Raw genomic sequence first — 23,516 nt, forward strand, 5'->3', positions numbered from 1 at the left:
TATGTGTCTATCAACGTATAACTGTATAAAAAAACTGTATAAGAGTATAACTGTCAAACTTGTTGCTTGTTTCCAGGACATGTACAGCCACCAGCTCCTGGCTGAAGGAGAGGAGCCGGAGAACTTCTGGTGGGTCGCCCTTGGCAGCAGACGAAACTACGACAAGGATGCCGAGTACATGAGGAAATCACGCCTCTTCCGCTGCTCCAACGAGAAGGGCTTCTTCACAGTGTCTGAGAAGTGCTCCGATTTCTGTCAGGTATAGCAGAGTGTGACATTTCTATTATATTGGATGGCTATGAATGGAATACCAGGGAATATTGGCCCTAATGAGTGCAATATTCCTCGGTATTCCATGAATTAAAGCCATCCAGTATAATTATCGTCTGTAATCGTTTTGTAGAGAAGGCATAAAATGTATAAAAGTACTGTACTTTTACTCGTCTTTGAAGTAGACTCAGCACTGAAAAAGGAGTAGGCCCCACGCATCTGCGTATGAAGCAATTAGTAAAATGTTTGCAAGCTTGTGAATTGTATCCAGAGTTCGTGTACTAGTAGCAAGTGCTCGCACAACGGACGAGACAAAATATCGTGCATTATTGCACTACCGCTAACAATGGTAGCCTAGGGGGGAATTAATATGTTGGTCTATGTGTTTCATTAAATATGCTCTTGTATTGCACAGTGAAAATTGAATGAATGGGAATACGCAGTTTAAATGCGCCGTTAAAACATCCTGTATAGATGATAATGACCTTTATTGTTTACTAATACAGAAAAGCCCTATTAGTGCTATCACAAGGTTGCTGGGACTGCCAGTTTTACCTTGTTATGACCAGTACTGTAAAAGTAGAATTTTTTGTCTGAGTAAATTTTTTACGCTCGGTCAAGTAAAATGAATTTGACGTGTTAGTAATTCTGTGAATTCAAAGAGATGAGATATTTTACTATTACAAGCAAAAACATTCGCTTTCTCTTATTTTTGTACCTGTTTCATTTCGCACAAATGTGGCAAAATTTCCACACAGCAAAGTTTGCACTTTTATTATTTTGTTAGTGCATTAGATTATTGTCTATAATCTTTTTATACTCTATTGTTCGGCTATAACAAAATTTCAATGTAACAAAAAAGAACTGCCAGTCCTGAGAAATTTGTTATAGTGGGAGTCACCTGTATTGTTATTATCTTCCCCTCCCCTGCAATCTATCTGTGGCGTCACCACCCACCCCAGGATGACCTGGCCAATGATGACGTGATGATTCTGGACACCGGTAACGAGGTCTACCTGTGGCTGGGACCGGACAGCAGCGATGTGGAGAAGAAGCTGGCCTACAAGAGTTCTCAGGTCAGTTGGAGGTTTTACTTCCTGTAGATTCTCATCCTCACAGTATTACCCAATTGATACATTTAAGTTGCAGGGTTCTGCTCAGTCTTTCCAATTGTAATTCAAGCAGCTGCAGTCAGTTAGTTTAGGACCAGGTTAAAAACTTGTCTTCTTAGAGATGCTACTTAGGTTTGAATTGTGTATGTCATGACTCTTATTTTGAAATGCACAGAAGACTATATCACTTTAGTAGCTGCATAATATAAATTTCCTTTTTTCTTCTTCTTCTTCTTATTATCATTTATATTATTATTGTTATTAATTTTCTGCTTGAAAAAATGAAGCAAGCATGGTATCCTGATGATGTCATAGAAATCTATGTTTGATTTTTTTTTTTTTTTTTATAAACAGGCAACAACTTGAACTTAGTATGCTTTTATTTAAAACAAGGTGTGTAACACGTGTGTACCTGATACAATCACTCTGTTGAAATTGAATAACATTTGTGCATTGGGGAAAATCAAGGAAAAGAAATTTTATGAAGTGAGCATGCGACAGTATCAAGGTATTTCGTGTGTTATGTTTGAAGCAGTGTAAACAGTTGATTGTGTTAAGAACATGTCAAGTGTAGAGATATTGTGTCGTAGTGAAGAACGTTCTTTCATGGAAAATTGACCAATTGACCACAGGTCTACGTGCAACACATGAAGAACAAGGAGCCGGACAACCCCAGGAAGTTTTCCGTGGTCAAGAAGGGCAAGGAGATGTGGAAGTTCATCCGGTGCTTCCATGGCTGGGGGCTGTTCAAGTCAGCTCCCAAGTAGACTGGATGGAGCAAAAGCATTAAGGTCTATTTTCAGGCCATGCAAAAAAAATGTAAAGGAGACAGTGGAACAAAACATTTATGGAGTGATTGTGAAGGGACACTGTCAAGTGTCGAAGACGACAGGGCAAAGATGTGTGGATTGGGATCAGGAAGAGTCCTGAGAAGGGGTAGTGCACCGGTCTCCCAGATGGAGCTTGGCATGTGTGAGCTGGACACCAGTCTCCATGGAGACACCGATGAGAGGTGGTGGAAAGTCATTCAGCCTCTGTATGATCTTAGCCGATCCCATCCTTATAGATTATTCCACAGCAGGAGCAAGTGGTACAGTAGTGGGACACATTTGGCTTGTTTTTGTGTTAAACAATACCAAACATATGTACATCTCAACAAGATGCGACCCTGAAAGATTTTCTATGAAAGATTTTCTGTGAAAATGAAAAACAATGTATCCCTTTGACCCAAGTGATGTTTGATGTAAAAAAAAAAAAAAAAAAGGAGCAATGGGTTAGAAAAGATTAATTTTGCACAGCATTCATGCCTGTGTCTGCATAGAAGGGTGAAAATCATGCTGTCGTTTTGTGGCTATTGAGTTGACCACATGAGTGCCATGCTTAAAAACTTCCAAGCTCCTTTTCAGTGTACCAAGTACAGCTGTATGATGCCAAAGTAATGATGCTTGCATGCACATTGGAGTAAAACATCCTTGCAGTGAAAAATTTGGAGAGTTTACGAATTACCAAGCGACAGCCATGACACCACAAGTTATTTATGCACTAACTTGACAAATGGGCGGATGTAGTCAAACCAGCTTAGGGGATGATCCATTCGTAAAGACTGCCTTCTGTGTCCCTTTTCAAGCAAGTGGTTGTCATGAAAGGTGGTCTGTATAAGCTGTTTCTGCTGTCGTGCAATTGTGTATGACCAAGGATACATGTGAAGATGGGCATTGAAGACAGTTTGATTTCATTTGTGTATTACTCTGTGTGTGATGACTCCCTGTATACTCCATGTCAGATCACAATGCTGCATGCATCTGATTACAGAGATACAAAACTCCTCCATCTATCACTTAACTGATTCCTTGGCAGCCTGTTACACAAACATCCACTGGTTTGCTGCAAGTTTGTGCCAACCAAGCCCCCCCCCCCCCCCCCACACACACACACACACACACATACACACACACACACACACACACACACACACACACACAAATGATCCCTGGAAGAAAAAAAACAGAACCCAAAACCAAAAGACCCAGGTTTTACTGTTTACACGGGAAAAGACCGCATACACCAATAATACAGCAGGCTGTATCTCTTAAAGGGATCGTATAGTTTGGTTGAGACCAAATTTCAGGTTTTTAACATTTTTTGGTGAGATCATGAGAAACCTCATTATGAAATATGAAGGAGCATGTAATTCTATGAGGAATTCAACGTTTATTTGATGAAAATTGGTTTTGAAATGGCTGAGATATCCACAAAAGAGTGATTCTAATAAAGTGTGGGACACACACTTTACTATGATCGCTTTGTTTTACTTTGTTTTTGGATGTTTCAGTCATTCCAAACCCGATTTTCATCGAATAAACTTTAAATTCCTCTTAAAATGGTATGTTCTGTACTATATCATAAGAGTTTTCTTGGTATCTCGCAAAAAGTTAAAAGCCCAATTCTCATCTCCACCAATACTGTACCATCCCTTTAACATACAGTGTAATATCAAATTCACTTTTACTCAAAACTTTATGTCGTAATGTGACATAAAATTCTTTCTGTCTGAAGCATGCATGTGCGGTCCATGCATATATACGATGCATCAACCATACCATTATGCTTATTTAGCCATGAAATAACACTGAGGTATGCAGCCACATAGATATCATAAGATAAGATGTATGTTTAGTGAAAGTGTAACTATAATCAGTGCATTTAAAAGATGATATACTGTGCAGGAATTAGCTAATTGCAAGAGAAATCGAATTCTCTTGAATGCAGGCTACAGATATAGTGAATATATATGTGTAACATGCACAAAGTAATACATTCAATTTCATAAACAAGAAACATATTAAAGAGAAGTGGCTGTTTACAACAGGACCATGTTATGTAGAACATGACTTTGATAATAGACCCAATGAGGTTTCTAAACTAGTACATGAATACCATAACATCTGTATTTTGCTGAAATAGGCTATTAAATTGATTTTATATGAGCCACCTGTATCTAATCACCCAATTTAAGGTTTGTTTAATTCTTTATGTGAATGCCGCTACATTTTTTTTTTTTTTCAGTTTTAGTCAAGGGTGAGGTCAAACTTCTGTTTGTGTTAGGCCATTGCAATAAATTGAATGTACCAATATTATGTAATTTTTGTGAACTACTGTAAACACCAAATATTTCCCAGAGGTTTAATTTGTCAAAGTTTGCAAATTAATTGAAATGTGGGAGTCTGTGTTCGTGGTGAATGTGTGAAAGGGGACTGGGTTCTGGATGGAGCCAGACACTCACAAACAAATGGCAGCTAGAGTCTGGAGGCTTGCCAGTCGATTTTCAAACCTTGTTAATGCTTCTGCTGATAACAGTACCTTTTTTTTTTGTGTGTGTATGGGTAGAAGTTGGAAAGAAAAAAGATGAAGACATATATTTATTGCTGGCTTATATAGCCAGGGTTAGACATTGGTGGTGGCCTGTGGCCTGGGGCCACTAAAAATGAATGTCGGGCCACCAAACTTTCAAAAAGTTTATCATTTGCTGGCCTGATTGGGCTACTAAGATTCAAAGTAGATTGTCATGTTTCCTTTAATTTGGTGCCACTGCACTTCTGTTTCATGGTGCAAACATTGCAAATGTAATGATTTTAGTGACCCAAACGGGCTACCAGAGAAAAAAAAAAAGTTAGTTTCTAGCCCTGGTAGCTGTGTATAGAGTCACTGAAGGAGTGAAGCAAAGCAAGGGCTACAGTCAACCTTGCTTAAAGGTACATGGTCCCGGTGTTTTAGTCAAATGCATACATGGGCGCACGGCGCAAGTTTCCTATAGAGACCTATGCTATTGACTCCTCTTTGGCACTTACGCTTTGGCCCACTTCCCCGAGTCCGAAGGAGTCCGATCCGCTGTAGTCAGTTGTCCGATCACAGTTCGGCTCATGATTCGGCTGAGGGGGATGACAGCTTTAGCAAACTTCTTTTGTGATGTCATAATAAGAAGCACATATGCACGCACCCTGGCATTACTACAGACTGCGTGATGCGCAGAGAAGACATCAAAGGCAACGTTACCAAGCAACACCGACACGCTTTAATCTTGATGACAGCTCAACTTTGGCAATCTTCGTATCAATGCTAACGGTGATCGGCAGTATCATCAACAGAGCCCTCTACACTACCGGGACTATGCACCTTTAAAGTCGACCTCGCATAGTTGAATAATCATCTTTGTGGCAGGTCTTTTCAAGTCCCCTTCTCTATTCTCTATTCTAATGATTATAATTTCTCATAAGTCGAGTTTTCTCTAAGTTGAGGTTATCTCTAGTCCAAATGGATTCGACTTAGGCAAGGTTGACTGTATGATGTAGAGGTAATGGGGAGCTTGCATCTGAGGAATTGAGTAGTTCTAATAATGTGTTGTTCACTAACTTGTATAGGTGCAATAAGACTTTAAATAGAAACATTTCTATACTTATAGAATTAGTGAGAGTGATTTGTTTTTATTACAATAAATTAGCTTCTTCCAGTACTTTTCATTGCTTCTAGAGCTTTATCCCAAAGCCTGTGGCTCACAACAGTTGAGTTTCCTGCATAAAATCCATGAGATTTAGTCAAATTGAATATGTACACAAATTATTATTACAAGCTTGTTTGCACAAGTCAGTATTCTTGTATGCATTGATTTTTTTTTTTTCATTTCTTATTTTTTACCTCCACCAAAGCATTTTAAAAATTGTTCAGTATGCTACAAACTGCAATCATGTTTGCTAAACTATGTCTGAACTGCTATTTCTGCTGTGATTCTCGGATTCACAGCACGTGTCATGATGAGTTGTTTTCATCTACCCTTTGTATTCTCTTTCTCTTTGCTGTGTTTCTGGGATTATTCAAGCCGAGTATTTATTTTCAGCAACTCATTTCCAGTTTTGCATTGACTGTGAAACGTGATGTGGCTTCCTGGGTGCTCCAGAAATCATTATTATTGTTATTATTGCCATTTTCTTCCGTTCCCATCTTGAGTCACAATATTAAAATATACTAGAGATTCTGGAACTTCCATATGCTTCTTTTCTTGTCATTATGTATGAATAAAATGTCTTGCATTGACAAATACGGGTTGTATTATCTATTTGTCATGTGGAATGAAAATTGTGTGTGTGTGTGTGCGCGCATGTGAGGTGGAATAATCTTTTAAAGCATCAAGCAAGTTTGTTGAAACATTCATTCCTCTTGGATGAGGCTGAACGAATCATGAGGAGAGAGTTCTTTGAAGTAAGAGTGAAGCTAAGCAGCAGAGGGTATACACACACAGAAGCAACAAGTGAATATCTTTTAGGTGATGAAAACTAATGGATTTCTATTGTCAGTAAATTTGTTAACATTAAACAAGGTTTGTAAAACAATAACCCCAAAATCTTTGAATTGAAGGTTCAAAATTCACTTGTCATCATTTAACAGTAATTGAGATGCTGGATAAAAAGAGATACTGTATACGCCATATATTTTGCGAGTCTAAATTTTCGCGAATCGGGAATTCCTTATGATTTCGCGAGTGGTTAAATTTATGATCGTGCATGGGTGTATGCAAGGGGGGGTCGGGAGGGTCATACGACCCCCCCAAATTTTCAAAAGGTCCACTTTTTGTAAAAGACAATTTCTGTTTTTCGAGGGCTTTTTACCCTGGGGTCTATGTACTTTAGGAAGGTGTAAGGTTAGCTAGTTTGCAACTTTTTTTAAATGCACTTATGCAGTTTTCAACTTACCGATTAACGAACTTACAAGTGACCAACACAGGTTTTATCACCAATTTTAACATGATAAATGGGTTTTTTTAAGTATGCTGAAAAAGTCACTTTTGTATGCACCAAATGGCCCCATTTTAAGATACAAAATTCAAAAACTCCCTCCTGTGGGAGGGGGGACACCCCCCTCCCACACCCTCCCCCCACTCGGTCGCTCCGCTCCCTCGGGCTCGGCCGCTTTGCTCCCTCGCAAAGGTGAAGGTCCAAAAATTTTGATTACGACCCCCCCAGAAGAAATCCTGGATACACCCCTGTCGTGGAGTCCTGTACTGAACGGAGGAGTGTGCACACATACGTCACATTCACATCGGGATCAGTCAATATTTTTGTGTGTCTTTAATTTCGCGAATAGCACCTGACTTGCGAAATTCTCGAAAATGAAATCCTCACGAAATATTCGGTGTATACAGTAATCCAACTTGTCAATATACTGACTGACACCCATATCTTCCTAAGCAGCTCACAGAGTAGGCCTACAGATTATAAACATAATGGTTCAACATTTATGTAAATGTGTACCGGTATGTATGAATACATATATGTTCTTATAAATCCCTGATACATCATTAGGATATTCCACTCTTGAAGTATTTATTCACTTGTGCCCATCATTTCTTTTTTCATGTCAGTAGAAGAAAATGCAAGGTTACAGGTAACATTCATTTATGGATATATATGTATATATGGATATATATGTATATCAAAGATAGTAGAGATAAAGATACGAAGGCGCGCGATAAAGATGGACACAAAATGGCTACCCTACATGACGATACAAAAGAGAGCTAAGTACAAACTCAGTACACCTAGGAACATCACTCATTTCCAAAGGTAATGGTGTTTTTATTATCTTAAAAAGATTTAAAAATTATAGTCGTAGCTTTTTTTCGATTAAGGGGATTATTTTGAAGAACAAGATTTTAGAGTAATAAGGATTATTTCGTGGAGGTAAAAATTTGGCAACAGCATGATCTCACAATCAAAACGCTCGATAAACAACAACAACATCTTCAAAGACAGCGCGTCTCAGGCAAAGACACACATCACCTGAGACGCGCTGTCCCTGAAGCCGCTGCTGCTGTTTATCAAGCGTCAAGGCAGCGCGTCTCAGGTGATGGGCGTAATACGCTTGAGGACCGCGCGCTGTCCATTTGTTTTGTACAGGATTAGCGCACTTTCGTGTCTTATTTATTAAGCGTCTTTGATGTATATATATATATATATATATATATATATACGTCTGCTCCTGTTCGACCAGGAGCAGACGTATACCCTTGTGTGTATGTTCTGCTTCAGAAACGGATTTTAATCTAACATCACATCGCATCCTGGTCGCTGATGAAGAATGCGATGACTAACCTGTTTGGTGTCTTGTCTCTAAAACATGCGCTTTCCTCGCCAGGATAAAGCGTTTTAATGCCATTTTAGGTTTTAATCTCATATATATATATAATATGTATGTATATATACATATATATACATATATAAATACATGTATATATATATAATATATATATACAAAGAGTGAAATTTAGACTTGCAGTATGGATTGATTGTTCGGTTCATGTGAGATTTATATCAATTAGTTGAGCAGTAATTAATTTATTGATCACTTATAAGGTTAATTAAATATGTGTGGAGGATTCACTGGATTAATTGGTTATAATTGTGATTAGGAAATCATAAATATAATTATGTTATGGATTGATTGAAGAATGGCTGGATTGCATGGTTGTACTCGAGTATAGATGGTATTATAATAGAATGAATGATGGACACAAGATGCCTACAAGCAAATGGAACAGAACAAAAACATTCCACATAATCATACTCATTGAAGCGGCACTGCACACTAAGCCTAGGCCTACATCCCTTCTAGCACAGATACTGGTCAGCACTTCTGTGATCGCCCGACCACAAAAGAGGAAGTGATGCAAAAGGGCATGCTGTCGTTTTGTTTAATTCATTTTATGAAGAAGTAAAAGGTATGAGAGTAGAAGGAAGGAAATGTTACTTGCTTCAATTGTTTATAAAGTAAGGATGTAGGAGTGGTCAATATATATGCTAGAACATATGGTACGAGCAATTTCACAAGTGTAGAGAATATCATCCATGTAGCCTGCAGGGGCGGATCCAGGAATTCCCTAAAGGGAAGGCACCTTTACAATTTTTTTCCTTTTATTTCTTTTGTTTTAGCAAAAAAAATAAAAAGGGGGCATGAGCCCAGGGCCTCCGGATTCGTCACCGATGTATCACAGGTAAAGTTAAAATTAATCCTGCTTGCATTCGATATTTCCTTGGCGTGGAGGATAATTCACTCTTGAAATAGATTCTTGAGTACAAGACTACTTACATCGTTAGCCTTACCAGATATCATTATCATTATAGCTTTTATGGATACATGTACTGTAAATAGGCCCATTGAAATTTGAATAGAATTATCTAGATGCCAAAGAGATTATACATATCTCTTAGCTAGATGCTTACACAGCACACACCGAGCTAGCTAGCTATCGTATAAACTGCATCGATGTTCAATATGTGTATACAATGTATATGCAATGCAATGCTGCGCTTCCGTGTATTGTGTGCACGCCGTTCTCCATCCACAGAAAGTTCTGTGTCTCCATCGCACGAAACACAGCAAGCGCGCGGTACTGGAGCTCGGGCGGGCGTGTGGAGCTGCGGCGCGCGCGCGCAGGGCGTTGTGTGCAAAAAATCTCACCAGGCAAAATTCGTGTAGACTGACCAGAGTCCACGAATTTAACGTTTAGTAATCTCTTTCATTGAAGAATTTGCCGTCATCCGTAAGTAAATCTGAGAAATTTATTTCATTAGTTGAATTTGAATATATGATATGCATTAACCATTCCACAGGTTAGGTTTAATGTGAATTTCAGTGATACTTCCGGGTGCATCTTCAAGCGCTGGGTTGTTTCATGGTCCCATTCGTTGCATATTCTGTATGCTGGATGATCACTATTGTTGAACTGAATGAAAGGAAGTGGTTGACTGTACTAGTGTTAGACTTTACAGTATTTGTTGTAAAATCAGTTCAGTTTGATGCATCTCTTGCTAATGGAAGTATGTCATCAGCACTTTCGTTGGGTATTTGGCAAAATCGTGAAATAGGCCCCACCGCAGTGCGCGTGCACCCGTGCGTTAGCAAGCAAGGTTAGGTTAGGGTTAGGGTTTAGGGTTAGGTAGGGTTGTATTTATGGTTAAATTGGCCATTAAATTAGTCAAGGGACATTAGGGAGTCCTTCCGAGAATAAAAAGTAGAAGACCAAAGAAAAAACGGGAGAAAGGGAGGACGAAAGATGCTATGCTGTGGAAATCGGCCCCACCGCCGTATGCATCTCGCGTAAACGCCGTTTGGTGGGGCCGCATTCACGAGTATTATACTGTGGAAGAAAGCCCCACCGCCGTGCTTATCTACCAATGAACGCCACACGGTGGGGCTGAATTCACGAGTATAAACAGGCAAGCCGCCGTAGTATTTGTACGGACACGCAGTGGTGGGGCCTATTTCACGAGTATGCCGGGTATTTCATGTGACCATCCGTTATTGATTTAAAGAATTTCTGTTACCTAAAACATGTAAAAAGTCCTATAACTCCTAATTACTTTGTGTGAAATTTACTCCTGAATGAGGAAGATATTTCACTTCACGTCTTCAGCGTCAAGGTACCATACAGGAGGTGCTTCTCCATGTCAAGGTACCATACAGGAGGATCCCCAGTAAGCCGAGCTTAATATTGTGGCCTCATGCACATGTATTCTGGTTAGAACTTTTGGTAATCATGTAGAAATGCACACCTACCGTTCCCTTCGCCACACCTACCGTTCCCTTCACCGTTTGTCAATCAAATTTTTTGCAGCTATTGGAGATGTTAAATTGAACCATATCAAAGAGTTTTCATGGAATTAGAAAGCCGAAAAGGTAAGGAAAATGAGAAATCGGAGTTGAAAAGTACGTCGGTCGCGAACATAGTCTCCGACGTAAGTAGTGCACCGATTTCGCAGAGAACGATGTCAACGATTATAATCGATTCTGGTAGTCTCTAATTAGCCGCTTACTAACAATCGAACTTGACTCGTGCAATACGTGTAGTCCCTACTTTCATTTTCACATTTTTTTCTTCTTGTTAGCTCACCCGAGTCGAAGTCATGACAAAAGTTGATAATAATAATCTAATTTGAATAGTGTTGAAGGGAATAGAATGAGGTTGAAGGAAAAGTGGAAGAAAAAGGTTAGGCTATTAACGTTTAATATTTCTTTTTTGAGGGGACCTTGTTTAACAAGCTGTGCTTTCTCAAGGTCCCCCACGAAACATTCCATGTAAATATCAACCTTGTTCAATTTTTTGTAATTATACTAAGCAATGTACTTGTCCCCACAAGGGGTTTGTGACACATGAGAATGGTGTGTGAAATAAATTGAATTGAACGTTTATAGGAGGGAGAGAGAAAGAGAGAGAAAAGAAGTTGAGAAAGTTCAATTCAAAGGGGATTTGTTTCTAGTAATCTACATAATTTATAGGCCTAATTTAATAAATTAATGAGAATAGTATTACAAAAAGTGTATGTTATGTTATACAATCATGTATTACTACTGTAAAAGTGGAAATTTTCGCGGTGTTGAAATTTTTGCGCATTTCGCGCAACCAGAAACTAGCGCGAAAATAAAAACACGCGCTTATTTTTGCTTGCCATACGTTCCCGTGCGTGATGTCTTGATTCCGCGGAATTAAAAACACGCGAAACTCTTCTTACCCGGCCTAGCGCGAAAAATTAGTCGCGCGAAAATATCCACTTTTACAGTATTGTGGACTTCTCATGAAGTGCTCATTTTACCTAAAAAGAAACAGAATATTAAAATTGAAATGGTAATATGTTTTTAATTGATAAGTTCAACTTATAGTAGAAAGTAATTGTCTTTATGATGATAGTATTTATTTTTTCATTTCATTTTTTAATTATGTATACAAAAACTGCAACCCCAGTATTTGCTTTTGTTTTGTAGTAAAAATCCATTTTATTGTGCAATATTCATGATGGATAATTCCCATTTTTTCATATATCTTTTACTGTTTTGTACACATATTATCCGTCCATCAGTTTAGTCAGCAAAAAATGCTGACAGATATACAGTCACACGCAGGAGAAAATTAACTAAAACGATAAAAAACAGACGCATCAAGATCACTTTCTTTCTTCCACATTTTACTGTCGAGCCGACGTAATTATTGTGGTTAAACACCAAACAAGCGGCTGTATCACAGACTACAACGATCGATTATCATCGTTATATCGCTCTTCCACATAATCGATCATCCATCATGCTACGCTGACACAGCCGTCGATCGGCGTACTTTTGAGTCAAAATCAGCTACTTTTCTTCTGTAATTGACTATGAAATTTCATGAAACCGTCAGATATGGTCCATCTTGACATTTCTAAAAGCCACAAGAAGTTTTCATTGACAAATTAAGGAAGGAAATGGTAGGTGTGCATGGTGTGCATTTCTACATGATTACCGAACTTTTTCTGTTGAATCTAATTTTTGTTTGTTTTGTGTTGTTACTCTTCTTGTGTCAGATCAAGACATCAAAATCAGTAACTTCAAGAATTTAGACTGTACTTCAATCTCTTCGATCTCTCAACATGGAGAAGCACAATTTTGGAGTGGAACCACTGACTTGCCATGCCTGGAACAAGGACAGGAGCCGTAAGAATGATACTACATTGTAGTCTTCATGTACCGGGGTACTGTAAAATTTACATGTAGTTCTAGTAAACTTTACCAGAGCCTGTTGCAACCCCATACTCACCCAGGCCTAGAACTTGATGGCTCGCATCTCAAAGTTGGCTTCTAATGCTTGCTCTGACAGTTTGTAGCTGGGGTCAAACTTCCTGGCGCATTGCAGGATAAAGTTGGCCATGCAGATCTTCTTGCATAACTGACGCATTATTTGTCATACATGTTTAGGTCACAAAGAATACATGAACGTAGAGGTAGAATTCTGAGGAGTCCATATTTACAGTTTATGCACCAATATCACTCTATGCAGTGCCCATGTTTTTTTATCTTCAGACAAAATTTCCATATTCACCTCACAGTTACATCTTGTGAACAGTGAACAAACACATGCCGGTATGCAAATGTAGGATTATGTTTTGATTAGTCACAAGATGCAGTCATATAGACCTGTCCTTTTGGACCTTCTCATCATGGAAGCACATCTGAAAGCATAAAATTCAAACACATTTCAACAGAATTCACATGATAAGACTACCAGTAGACTCTATTTTGTTGGTACAGGGATTGAATGTGTAGTGTGTAGGACTTACACTGTATATCAAATACACACTTATCTTTGCCTGCCATTGACTAGTTGTGTTGGTTCATGAAGTACATATTAGTATATAATACTTTTTTTGAAAACATCAATAAGATTATTAAACAAGAAGAATTCTTTCATTGCACTGTGCCATATTGATCGTCATGGACAGAGTATATGTTGACATTACAAGTACTATAAGACTTATGAGTTGGTACAGTAAAAGCCAGTTAGGGGATGATCTCTTTTAGTACCAAGGTTAGATGAAGAAGTAAATATCTGAGTCATATGATATTTTCTGCTGTTGCCTGTGTGTTTACAGAAGTGGCAATTTCGGCCAACAGCCAAATGGTCGACATCTATGAGAAGAAAGGCAGTGGCTGGAATAAGATCTACACCCTCAATGAGGTAAGAGAGAATAAAAATCCGAACAAACACTGTTTTGTTATTTTGTAATGTACATGTAAGTTCACCTGAAGATCAAACTTAATGTTCAGGATTCTTGTGACCAGAGAATTACTGGAAGGACATTAAACCACTATCAAAGTTAAGCTGTATGAATACAAAACGTTTTATAAAACTTGTACAGCATTTGTTTGCATTATCCATGAAAAGCTGGATTATCATATTTCCAACGTCTGAGGGATATATGCCATAGCATAGGTCCTTTTAACAAGAACATGCAAAAATGACAGATTACGACCAATGTTACTTCAGTGGATGACTTATAGCATGCTGGATTAGTGATTATAAATGTAAAACATTTTTGCCGACTTCTTAGAAGTTTAGGTATGGAAAATTTGTGCTGTGCAGATGACAAAGCAAGTGTACTCTGGAAGGAATGCTACCCGCATTCCACCACATGCACAAAATTACAGAACCTGATGTGCAATCAATGTTATATTTAATTAATCAGCTTCACGCAGTTTACTACCTGAGTCAGTATTCCTCAGAAGTCCATATTTCTTGTATACTCTGTATCTACGAGGATGTCATATTGTAAGTCAGCTTTCCTACACAATGTTGAAGTACTTGTAAATCATATCAAATTAAATCCAGAATTTATAAAAACAGATGTTACTCTGTTGAGCTGGTGATCTGCAGCATGCCTAGTGTGTGGCCAGCATCGACTGAAATTGAACTCGAAATTGAAATGACATGATTCTATGCTGTGATTGTGAACCCCCCCTTTTTTTTTGCAGCACACCCAGCGTGTGACAAGCATCGACTGGGCCCCAAATAGCAACAGGATCGTGACCTGTGGATCTGTGAGTAAACAAGACATAACAAAGCACATGATCTAAAACAAAACAAATTGAGATCAAGAGGACTGGTAAAAAAGAAAGACAAAAGAAAAAAACATTTCTACCTCATAAGCTTCTCCTGTAGGTTTGATATTGAAACTGAAACAAATTGTTTTAAAAACTCTGATTACTGTAAAACACAATATTTTTGCAGCATAAACTTTTTGAAAATGGGAACCCATGGCCTTATTCGCAGCATGACATATTCACAGGTTGCTTCTAACATTCAATGCATGTAGTGTAGACAAGATCTTTAGCATGCATTTTAATTTCACAAAACTTGGCTGCCGCGAAATTCGCGAAATTAAAATGCACACGAACATTCCTCGTTTTACAGTAGCTGGTTCCAAAAGGTGCATTATATATACAGTGTGAGCCTTGGTGAAATAGAATGGATATTTATTGAACTTGCTTGAGATGAAGAAATTATATGAAAGGAGAAATACTGCCTGGGGCCTTTTATATAGGACAGCATGTAACAACAAATGAGTGAATATCTTATTTCATCAACTTCAGATGGAACTTTACATTGGAAACACATTTGTCTTGGAGGAAATTTCATCCCAAACATACTTTCATGTGGTACTGTATGTCTTGGGTAGCATCTTTTCCCAGTAATTGCTGTAATGCCGAAGGGGCATGTCACTATGTTTGACACATCATATGAATTTCATTCCCTGTGTATTTCCTCCATTCTTTACTTTCTTCAAGGATCGTAATGCATACGTGTGGAGCCAGAATGGCAATGGTGAATGGAAGCCATCTCTGGTTATCCTGCGTATCAACCGTGCAGCCACCTGTGTGCGCTGGTCTCCTGAAGGTAAAAAAACTTGCTCCTCCTCCTCCTCCTCCTCCTCCTCCACCACCACATTGTCAATGAGGTTCAGCATTCTCTTGGCCTTTTTTGATGGCTGTTTGGTAATTTGTGTCTGACATTTTGTGAGTAGCTCACCTTGACACATACACTGTACTGTCCAAAATTTGTCAATATCCTTCAAACATGATTTTTAACACTTTGTCAAATTTGTTTAAATGATATCCAGTTCTGATGCTGTTGCTTTTTTTGGGGGGGGGGGGTGGGGATGTCTATCAGTGATCGACATTAACAGTAGCCCCATGACTCAGGGCCACTAAAAGTATATGTCCAGCCACCAAATTTTCAAAAAGTGTAGTAAAAAAGTGGAGTAAAAAAGTTCCAGTGTTATACATGTAAAATCAGAAGGAGTGATTGCCACAGTGTGTGTCGTTAATTAGTAGTCTTTGGCGTGGTAATATCACAAGAGTAAAGCATGTGCATCACAAGGTCTTGTTAGGACACTGGATGGGAATATCCTTTGTAAACTTTGCTAATTTCAGTACAGCTGCACAAACTGACACAGCTATGAAAACACCAGTAATAAGGGGCAACCTTCACTTTAAAATTCAGTAAATGAAATACCTGGTACAAGATAGTTTCTTACAAAGATGAATAGTATGTCTAGCAAATTTCCCAAGGGCTATGATGCACTCATTTGGCATTTTGTTTGATCGAATGTTCTTCTGTGCTGCAGAGAACAAGTTTGCTGTGGGCAGCGGCGCAAGGCTTGTGTCCATCTGCTACTTTGAGCAAGATAATGACTGGTGAGTATGACAGATCTCTGTGACTATGATAAAATGCCATCCTATCAGAGGCAGTCTATAGAAGTCCTTCTCTTCTGTCGTGAAAATTTGTGTTTTTCATTTGTACAGAATACACTTCACTGAGAGAGAAGCTTTAGTCTTCACACTTATCTGAATAAACAGCATCATAATTAGCTGAAAAAGAGCATTGAGGTTTCATTAATTTTGGGGAATACAAAATAAAAGCAAATTTCACATATCTTTTACAAACAGTGATATTGATCATAATCTCATTTGTAAAATAGATGATAGGGTAGTATCGTTGGCCCTTTAGTCTCTTTTTGCTTGCATACAACGTTTTTCTCTTGTAGAATTAAAATTAAACTTTGTCATGGCTGAACGCAGAAACATGCAGAATTAATTTTGCCCCATTGAAGAAAAACAAATAAACAAATTTATATGTAGAAGCTTTTCACTTTCGTAATATCATTGTTAAGAGTAACATGCATCTCACCGTGCATATTAGGTGGGTGAGCAAGCATATCAAGAAGCCGATCCGCTCAACCGTGACAACAGTGGACTGGCATCCCAACAACTACCTGCTGGCATGTGGGTCTACGGACTTCAAAGTCAGGTCAGTGTTTGCTGTGATTCAGCCTTTGTAGACTCGCTAAAAAGTGTTTTACTTCCCAAGTGGTAAACAAGATTTGTAAAAAAAAAAAAAAACTCAAACCGAAAAAACATTGTTGTATTCTCTTAGAGAAATCTGTAGCAGGGTTGCTGGAATGTTGAAGTATAAGTATTGCAGAGTTCAGGGGCTGTTCAAATATATACACAGACTTTATGGAATTAATGTATTCTTCAAATCCTTTATCATGATTGACTGAAGCTTTAAAAGTCATATTATTTGACTTTTTTTGTCTTTTTGGGGGGAGGGTCAGAGATGAGCATACTCTGTATCAAGAGACTGATGGCCATGAGCTTCTGTCATGTGATATGAACCTTACTACTTCTAATGCAGAATGTTCATTTTTATTTGTCATTTTACCTGTTGTTATTTTAATTCCTTAAGATGTGTGCCTGAATAACTGAATCCATTGAAAAAGTTATTGAAGTTTTTTTGATAATCCAATGCATCTGAAGAAAACTTGCAGTTTATAATTGTCATAGAGTCAACATGAGGCTCCCTCTCCTTCAGTGTTCACACATTGAAATGGAATTTGAATTACTGAAACTGCACTGGTCGAGACACAGTGAACAGTTCCAGCACATTTATTTCCATATTTCCATTGACATCTATGTTATACATATACTTAGCAAACAAAAATACAAGGAAGATACAAAATACAAATACTGTAGGATATCAAGTGGATCGTGACTAGAAAGTATGTCAGCATATGTACGTAAAAGACAATTCTCAATAACGTGAATCAAATATGAAGGAACCGCAAAAGCAAAGTTTGTAATTGCAGGTTCAAGGAAAGAAATTGGAGGAGAACCATTCCTTCCAGAGATCTTCACCTACACTTGGAAGCTGGTGAGAATGCATGGAGGGGCTAAATTTCTTTTGTTATTTGGATTATACCTCTATTTGTTTGTTGAACTATTTTCCCCCTCACAGAGTTTTCTCTGCCTACGTGAAGGAGATTGAGGCAAAGCCTAGTGGGAATGCATGGGGCACCAAACTGCCATTTGGAGTGTGTCTCAAAGAGTTTTCATCAGGCGGTAAGTCACTCATGTGGCACATTTTATCAATAAAATTTTGTCATCTTACTTATTCCTCTGCTGTATAGCATTAGTGGCAGATACATTATGCACATTTTGGATTGACATGTTTGTCTTTTCTCTCAATCATTTTGTGCCATTTTGGCGGCTGGCTAATAATGTCAAATTTCGTAAACTTGGTGTTTATGTTTGTATGCATAAACAATTTGGTAGTATGATTTTGGTTCATACACTCAAAGGCTGCAAGATCTAGATTGAAAGCCAAATTTCACTTGTCTGGTAAACATTTACTTAATAGTAATCAATCAAGCTTGATACAGTTGAATCTTGAAGACTGTGATTATAAACAGTTCACATTGGTGAATGTGGCGAAGATCAAAGGTCAAATCCAAATATCCAAAAATTTACCATTTTAAATGTAATTCTTGGAATGTTTGCTGACACTGGATTAAAGTTTTATAGGCTGTAAAATATCTTAGCCTTGTTTCCCTTTATGCTTCGTATTATTTGTGATTATACAGTCTATGTGTCGGAGTGGTAAATCCAAAAGTGACACTTCGTCAGTACCTCATTCAGACAGAACTTCCACCAGGGTAGCATGGAGATAAGGAGCAAGCCTAGATTTGTTTTGATCATTACACAGCAATACAATAATGAGTTCTATATGTCACGATGTTGACAATGCTAGTGATTTCTTCTTTTCTTTTATTTTTTAATCTTTTTATAGGTGGCTGGATCCACAGCGTGTGTTTCGATGCAAGCGGCAACCGACTGGCCTTCACTGGCCACGACAGCACCATGAGTGTTGTCAACGCTGCAGCTGACTTCACCCTCGGGCAGTCCAAGCTGAAGGGACTACCCCTACTCAGTCTCCAGTGGGTGGGACCAAGCAGCGTCATTGCTGGCGTGAGTCAATCCATCCATTATTTTGATACGTATATCAATAATGAACCATGGAATCATATTCCATGATAATGGTGCACTTTTATTATGTTGCTAATCCTTCATTATTCAGAAACTTTTTTTATAGTCCTACTTTGAGTCTTGGCCTTTTTTATTCTCAGTCATTTTCTTAGCCTTCCATTCTCAAGGCCTTTTGTTATTCTGCCCCCCACCCCACCATATCTAAAGATTGGTTAACTTTTCCAAAGCTCAGAATGTTTTTTTCTTAATGTGCCATGTGATATAGGATCTTTGATATTTTGAATGCAGATCATTACAAAAAACAAAACAAAAGATAAATCTTATGAGGCATTGTAATATATATATGTTTTTGTTTTTTTTTTCAATATTTGTAAATGTACCATCATTAAAAAGAAAAAAACAAAATGTATCTAAGAATATATGTTGTAATCACAGGGCCATGACTGTGAGCTGATGCGCTTCCGGGTTGATGACAATACCAACGTGACCTTTGAGGGGAAAGCTGGTGTTGCTCAGAAGAAGACCCAAGCCAAAGTCAGGTGAGTTTATCACAGTCAAGTGACCGACTGAAGATACTGGTTCTCATAACTTCATCATCTCCTATATCTCATCTAGACACAGTTTCCTGGAATGCTTGTTTGCTCCATTGCCACTGTTTATCCTATGGTTCTCGCTGTGCTTATGGGCTGTGAAAATTGCAGAAATAGAATACAGTCAAAGTCAAAGTTATAAGCCACAGCATCTATTAATAACATTTCAGTATGTTGATAGAACACTGTGATTTGTTGAATGTTCTGTGATCATGTGACTTTTGTTGATTGAAGAAGGAGATACTGTGTTAACCTGTCAATCAGAAATTGCATGTGAGTGTTTGCCGGAAATGGAATTGAACTAGATAGTGTTCATTCGAGTTGATCTGCATGGCTGTATCCCACTGTAACAAAAACAAAAACAAAACAAACACAAAAACAAACAAACAAACAAAACAAAACAAAACAAAAAAACGCGAGTGTAAACTAAATAACAAAAAACTGCTTGAATAGGACAAACAGATTTCCTTGTGATCCCTCCCTTTAAACTCAAGAGTTCACTGCACTTTGTGTCTGTCCTCTCCTCACAGCGCCATGGCCATGTTCAAGAATCTGGACAAGAAGGCCACCACTGAGGATGACTCCAAGAAGGCATCCGTCCACCAGAACTCCATCACGTAAGTCTCTTCCGAGAGCCTCCCGTTCGATTTGTAATGTGGTTGAAGGCAAGCCGCTGTAAACATGACTATGCAGCAGGCTCAGTGATATGGCTGTGGTCAATAAGTGATCCGTCTAAAAACCTTGTGGCTGTTTCCGTGACTTCACATCTAGGGCACCAAAAAGCATTCTTTTGAATTGGTTGTTAGTGTGGTGTTAGGATTGATCTAATCCTTTGCGTGCATTGAGCACCATTTGGCACAGAAGACTCCATAGCATTGTACACTGTCCAAAGTCCCTGGCGCAGAAAAGATTAAATAAAAAGTCCAGTCCGTGTTCAAGTTAAATTCTCTGATAAGAGAAGAAACAAACAATAGAGTACAGTTAGAGTGTCATCGTCTTGAATTCCTTTCAAAAAAGGGAATATCTAGTAAAGACCTGTGTGCAAGCTGGTGGAAGGCTTTTGACGCCATGACATCACCGCCTCACCTGCTTTGCATATATTACTGTCACTGACATCATTGTTTCAAGGATACATAGGAAACATGAGAGATTTAATAACTTTCATATCATGTAAGGATACATTGGAAACAAAGAAATTCCCCAAATTTCATATATTTTTTTCACATTCTAGTGAAACTTTCATAGTTACGGCATGTAAAATTTTGCAGACTCTGTGTGTTTGTTGTTGGCATTATGTCACAGGTCTCTGTTATAGGCTCTTATTCTTTGATTTAGAGAGATAATCAAATTCAATTGCATTTCAGTGCAATTTGATAATTTCCTTCTAATGGGGTCATGACCTGTAAGACTCACATCTCTACACTCTTGGTGTCTCTTCCTCCCAGCCAACTGGTCATCCATACCGGGGCCAAGGAGGCGGTGACCAAGCTGTCGTCCATCGGCATGGACGGCCTTGTGGTCATCTGGAACCAGTCTTCCCTGGAGGCCAGCGTGGGGGGCATGACAATCTAGATGTCACCCACTCCCCAACTATCTTACCGCCACCTAGATATCCTCAATCAGAATGAGGAAAATTGATTCTCCCTTGCATATATCTTCTCTTTTTCTTGTTCTTCTTATTGAAACAGCAATGACAGATGCTATGGATTTTAAAACATGAAATTATCAATTAGCACATTATATCTGACAGGTCATAAAATGTTTCGATTTGGACAAGACCGCACTGACAGTAGTTCTTAATTGGAAGATATGCGTATGCCAGTTATATATTTTTGGCGCAGAGTGTATTTGGGAAGATGCGTGATGTGAGTACACATAAACTCACTAAAATGACATTTATCAAGGTATATAATGTGAGAATACCTACTTTACCAAATAATTCCAGAGAGAAATGGTGGACAGCAATCTGGCATTGGAGTCCTTAACACCTGTGGATTTGGGGGGGGGGCGGTATTTTCTCTTCTCAACTGATTTGATGCAAAAAGACGCCATTCCAGATGTGAGTGCAACTTTGAAATTTAGAATTGAAATAGGAACATGACCAAACCCCATAAATTTGTACCCCCAGGAATGCTGATTCAAATTTCATTTTCTGTCTTATCATGCTAACAGCATTCCTATCAATATGCCTGTGGTATCTATGTAGCATTGTCCAGTAATAATGCATCTCCTTTTGTTGTATGCATACTTGTATTTTATGCTTTCTCCAGAAGTTATTGACAAAATATATTTGCAGTGGATTTTTTGTACAATCACAAGGTTAAAAAAGTGTAAATCAGGTCTTTATGATAAGAATAAGTGTGTCAAATTTTGTACCTCCTTCAAAAAGCACCATGACTGTTGTAGTTATTATTATGAACCACATGTTAACACACACCGATTGTCATGTGATAAAGTGATCAGAGAATGTTAGTAAATGCACCAACTTGTTGGAACAAAGGATGTTATGTGGTACCTATTGTGTTAGTAAGTGTGTGTTTTGTTTTACTGTGTGTGTGTATGTGTGTGTGTGTGTGTGTGTGTGTGTGTGTGTGTGTGTGTATTTGTAGTGAGTCACTGCTTATTGCCAACCAACTGTCATGTCAAGTTGGTTTCAAGAAGAAATTTGTGAGCATACCTCAGACACCAGATATCGAGATGCAATGAATTCTTGTCGTTAGTTGTCCTTTTTTTTTACATTAGGATACAAACACTTTCTCTCTGTTGTTGTGTGTAAGTCATATTAGAGAAAAAAAAAGCGACAGCGACTGGCGATGTACCTGTATCCCCCAAATTCATGGATAAAATGAAAAGTTGTATCGAAAACATGTCTTTATACATCTTATTTTGCATGGGAGCAAAATGTATTTACTTTGATGATTTACTATAGCCCTGTTTTGCGATTTATGTTTGCTAATTACATATGCAGTTCTCCTTCCACTTATGAGTTCGTTCATTCATTCATTCATTCATTCATTCATTCATTCATTCATTCATTCATTCATTCATTCATTCATTCATTCATTCATTCATTCATTCATTCATTCATTCATTCATTCATTCATTCATTCATTCATTCATTCATTCATTCATTCATTCATTCATTCATTCATTCATTCATTCATTCATTCATTCATTCATTCATTCATTCATTCATTCATTCATTCATTCATTCATTCATTCATTCATTCATTCATTCATTCATTCATTCAATTCACTTTTCCATTTCCAGCAGAAACATATAATATTTTACAGAAGTTGAATGCATAATGTACATCACAATGTATAGTAAAGGAAGTGTATAAGTTTGCAAAATATTGAAAGTATATGGAAATGCTAGAAATGGAGAGGAATGCCAAAACCACAATGCTTGTAGGGTGCATTCCCCCCCCCCCCCCCCCCCCCCCCCCCCCCCCGTACACACACTTAATACAACAAATCACACGATTGATATAGGGCCTACAGCTATCTATAAAAAGTGGAATTGCAAAACAAACTAATACATGGTTAGGACACCTATATACCCCGAAAAAAATACCTTGGACACATCCCTCTATTAAGTTGATGTCATGCAGTAGAGAAGGAAGATTGAGAGAGAGAGAGTGTGAAGGAGAAAAAAGATAAAGGAGAGGACTAAAATGACAAGAATTAATAGATGAAGTCGCTCAGCAACGACTGCTTGATTTTAAGAGGAAATATATATAATGTATGAATATACGTTATATATATTATATATATATATATATATATATATATATATATATATATATATATATATATATATATATATATATATATATATATATATATATAATATATATAATGT

The 23,516-nt window shown here is 38.0% G+C and overlaps 2 protein-coding genes across 2 annotated transcripts in view; both read left to right on the forward strand.

Annotated features, from left to right (window-relative positions):
* LOC140232392 (protein flightless-1 homolog) overlaps positions 1-2,471 on the forward strand; it is a 48,554-nt gene extending 46,083 nt beyond the window's left edge. The window contains exons 27-29 of the mRNA XM_072312521.1: positions 77-259; positions 1,233-1,346; positions 2,015-2,471. Coding sequence (XP_072168622.1) covers positions 77-259; positions 1,233-1,346; positions 2,015-2,149 — 432 coding nt within the window. The 3' untranslated portion in view covers positions 2,150-2,471. The remainder of the gene's footprint in view (positions 1-76; positions 260-1,232; positions 1,347-2,014) is intronic.
* A 7,386-nt stretch (positions 2,472-9,857) lies between these two features.
* Positions 9,858-22,153, forward strand: LOC140232284 (actin-related protein 2/3 complex subunit 1A-B-like). The gene is made up of 12 exons (XM_072312413.1): positions 9,858-9,972; positions 12,767-12,896; positions 13,832-13,917; positions 14,712-14,777; positions 15,525-15,633; positions 16,364-16,433; positions 16,939-17,046; positions 18,034-18,137; positions 18,865-19,043; positions 19,497-19,600; positions 20,182-20,268; positions 21,097-22,153. The coding sequence occupies exons 2-12, from the start codon at positions 12,833-12,835 to the stop codon at positions 21,221-21,223; spliced, it is 1,104 nt and encodes a 367-aa protein (XP_072168514.1). The 5' UTR covers positions 9,858-9,972; positions 12,767-12,832; the 3' UTR covers positions 21,224-22,153.
* Positions 22,154-23,516: the final 1,363 nt, after the last annotated feature.

This window comes from Diadema setosum, chromosome 8 (genome assembly GCF_964275005.1).
Source record: "Diadema setosum chromosome 8, eeDiaSeto1, whole genome shotgun sequence".
Lineage (NCBI taxonomy): Eukaryota > Metazoa > Echinodermata > Echinoidea > Diadematoida > Diadematidae > Diadema > Diadema setosum.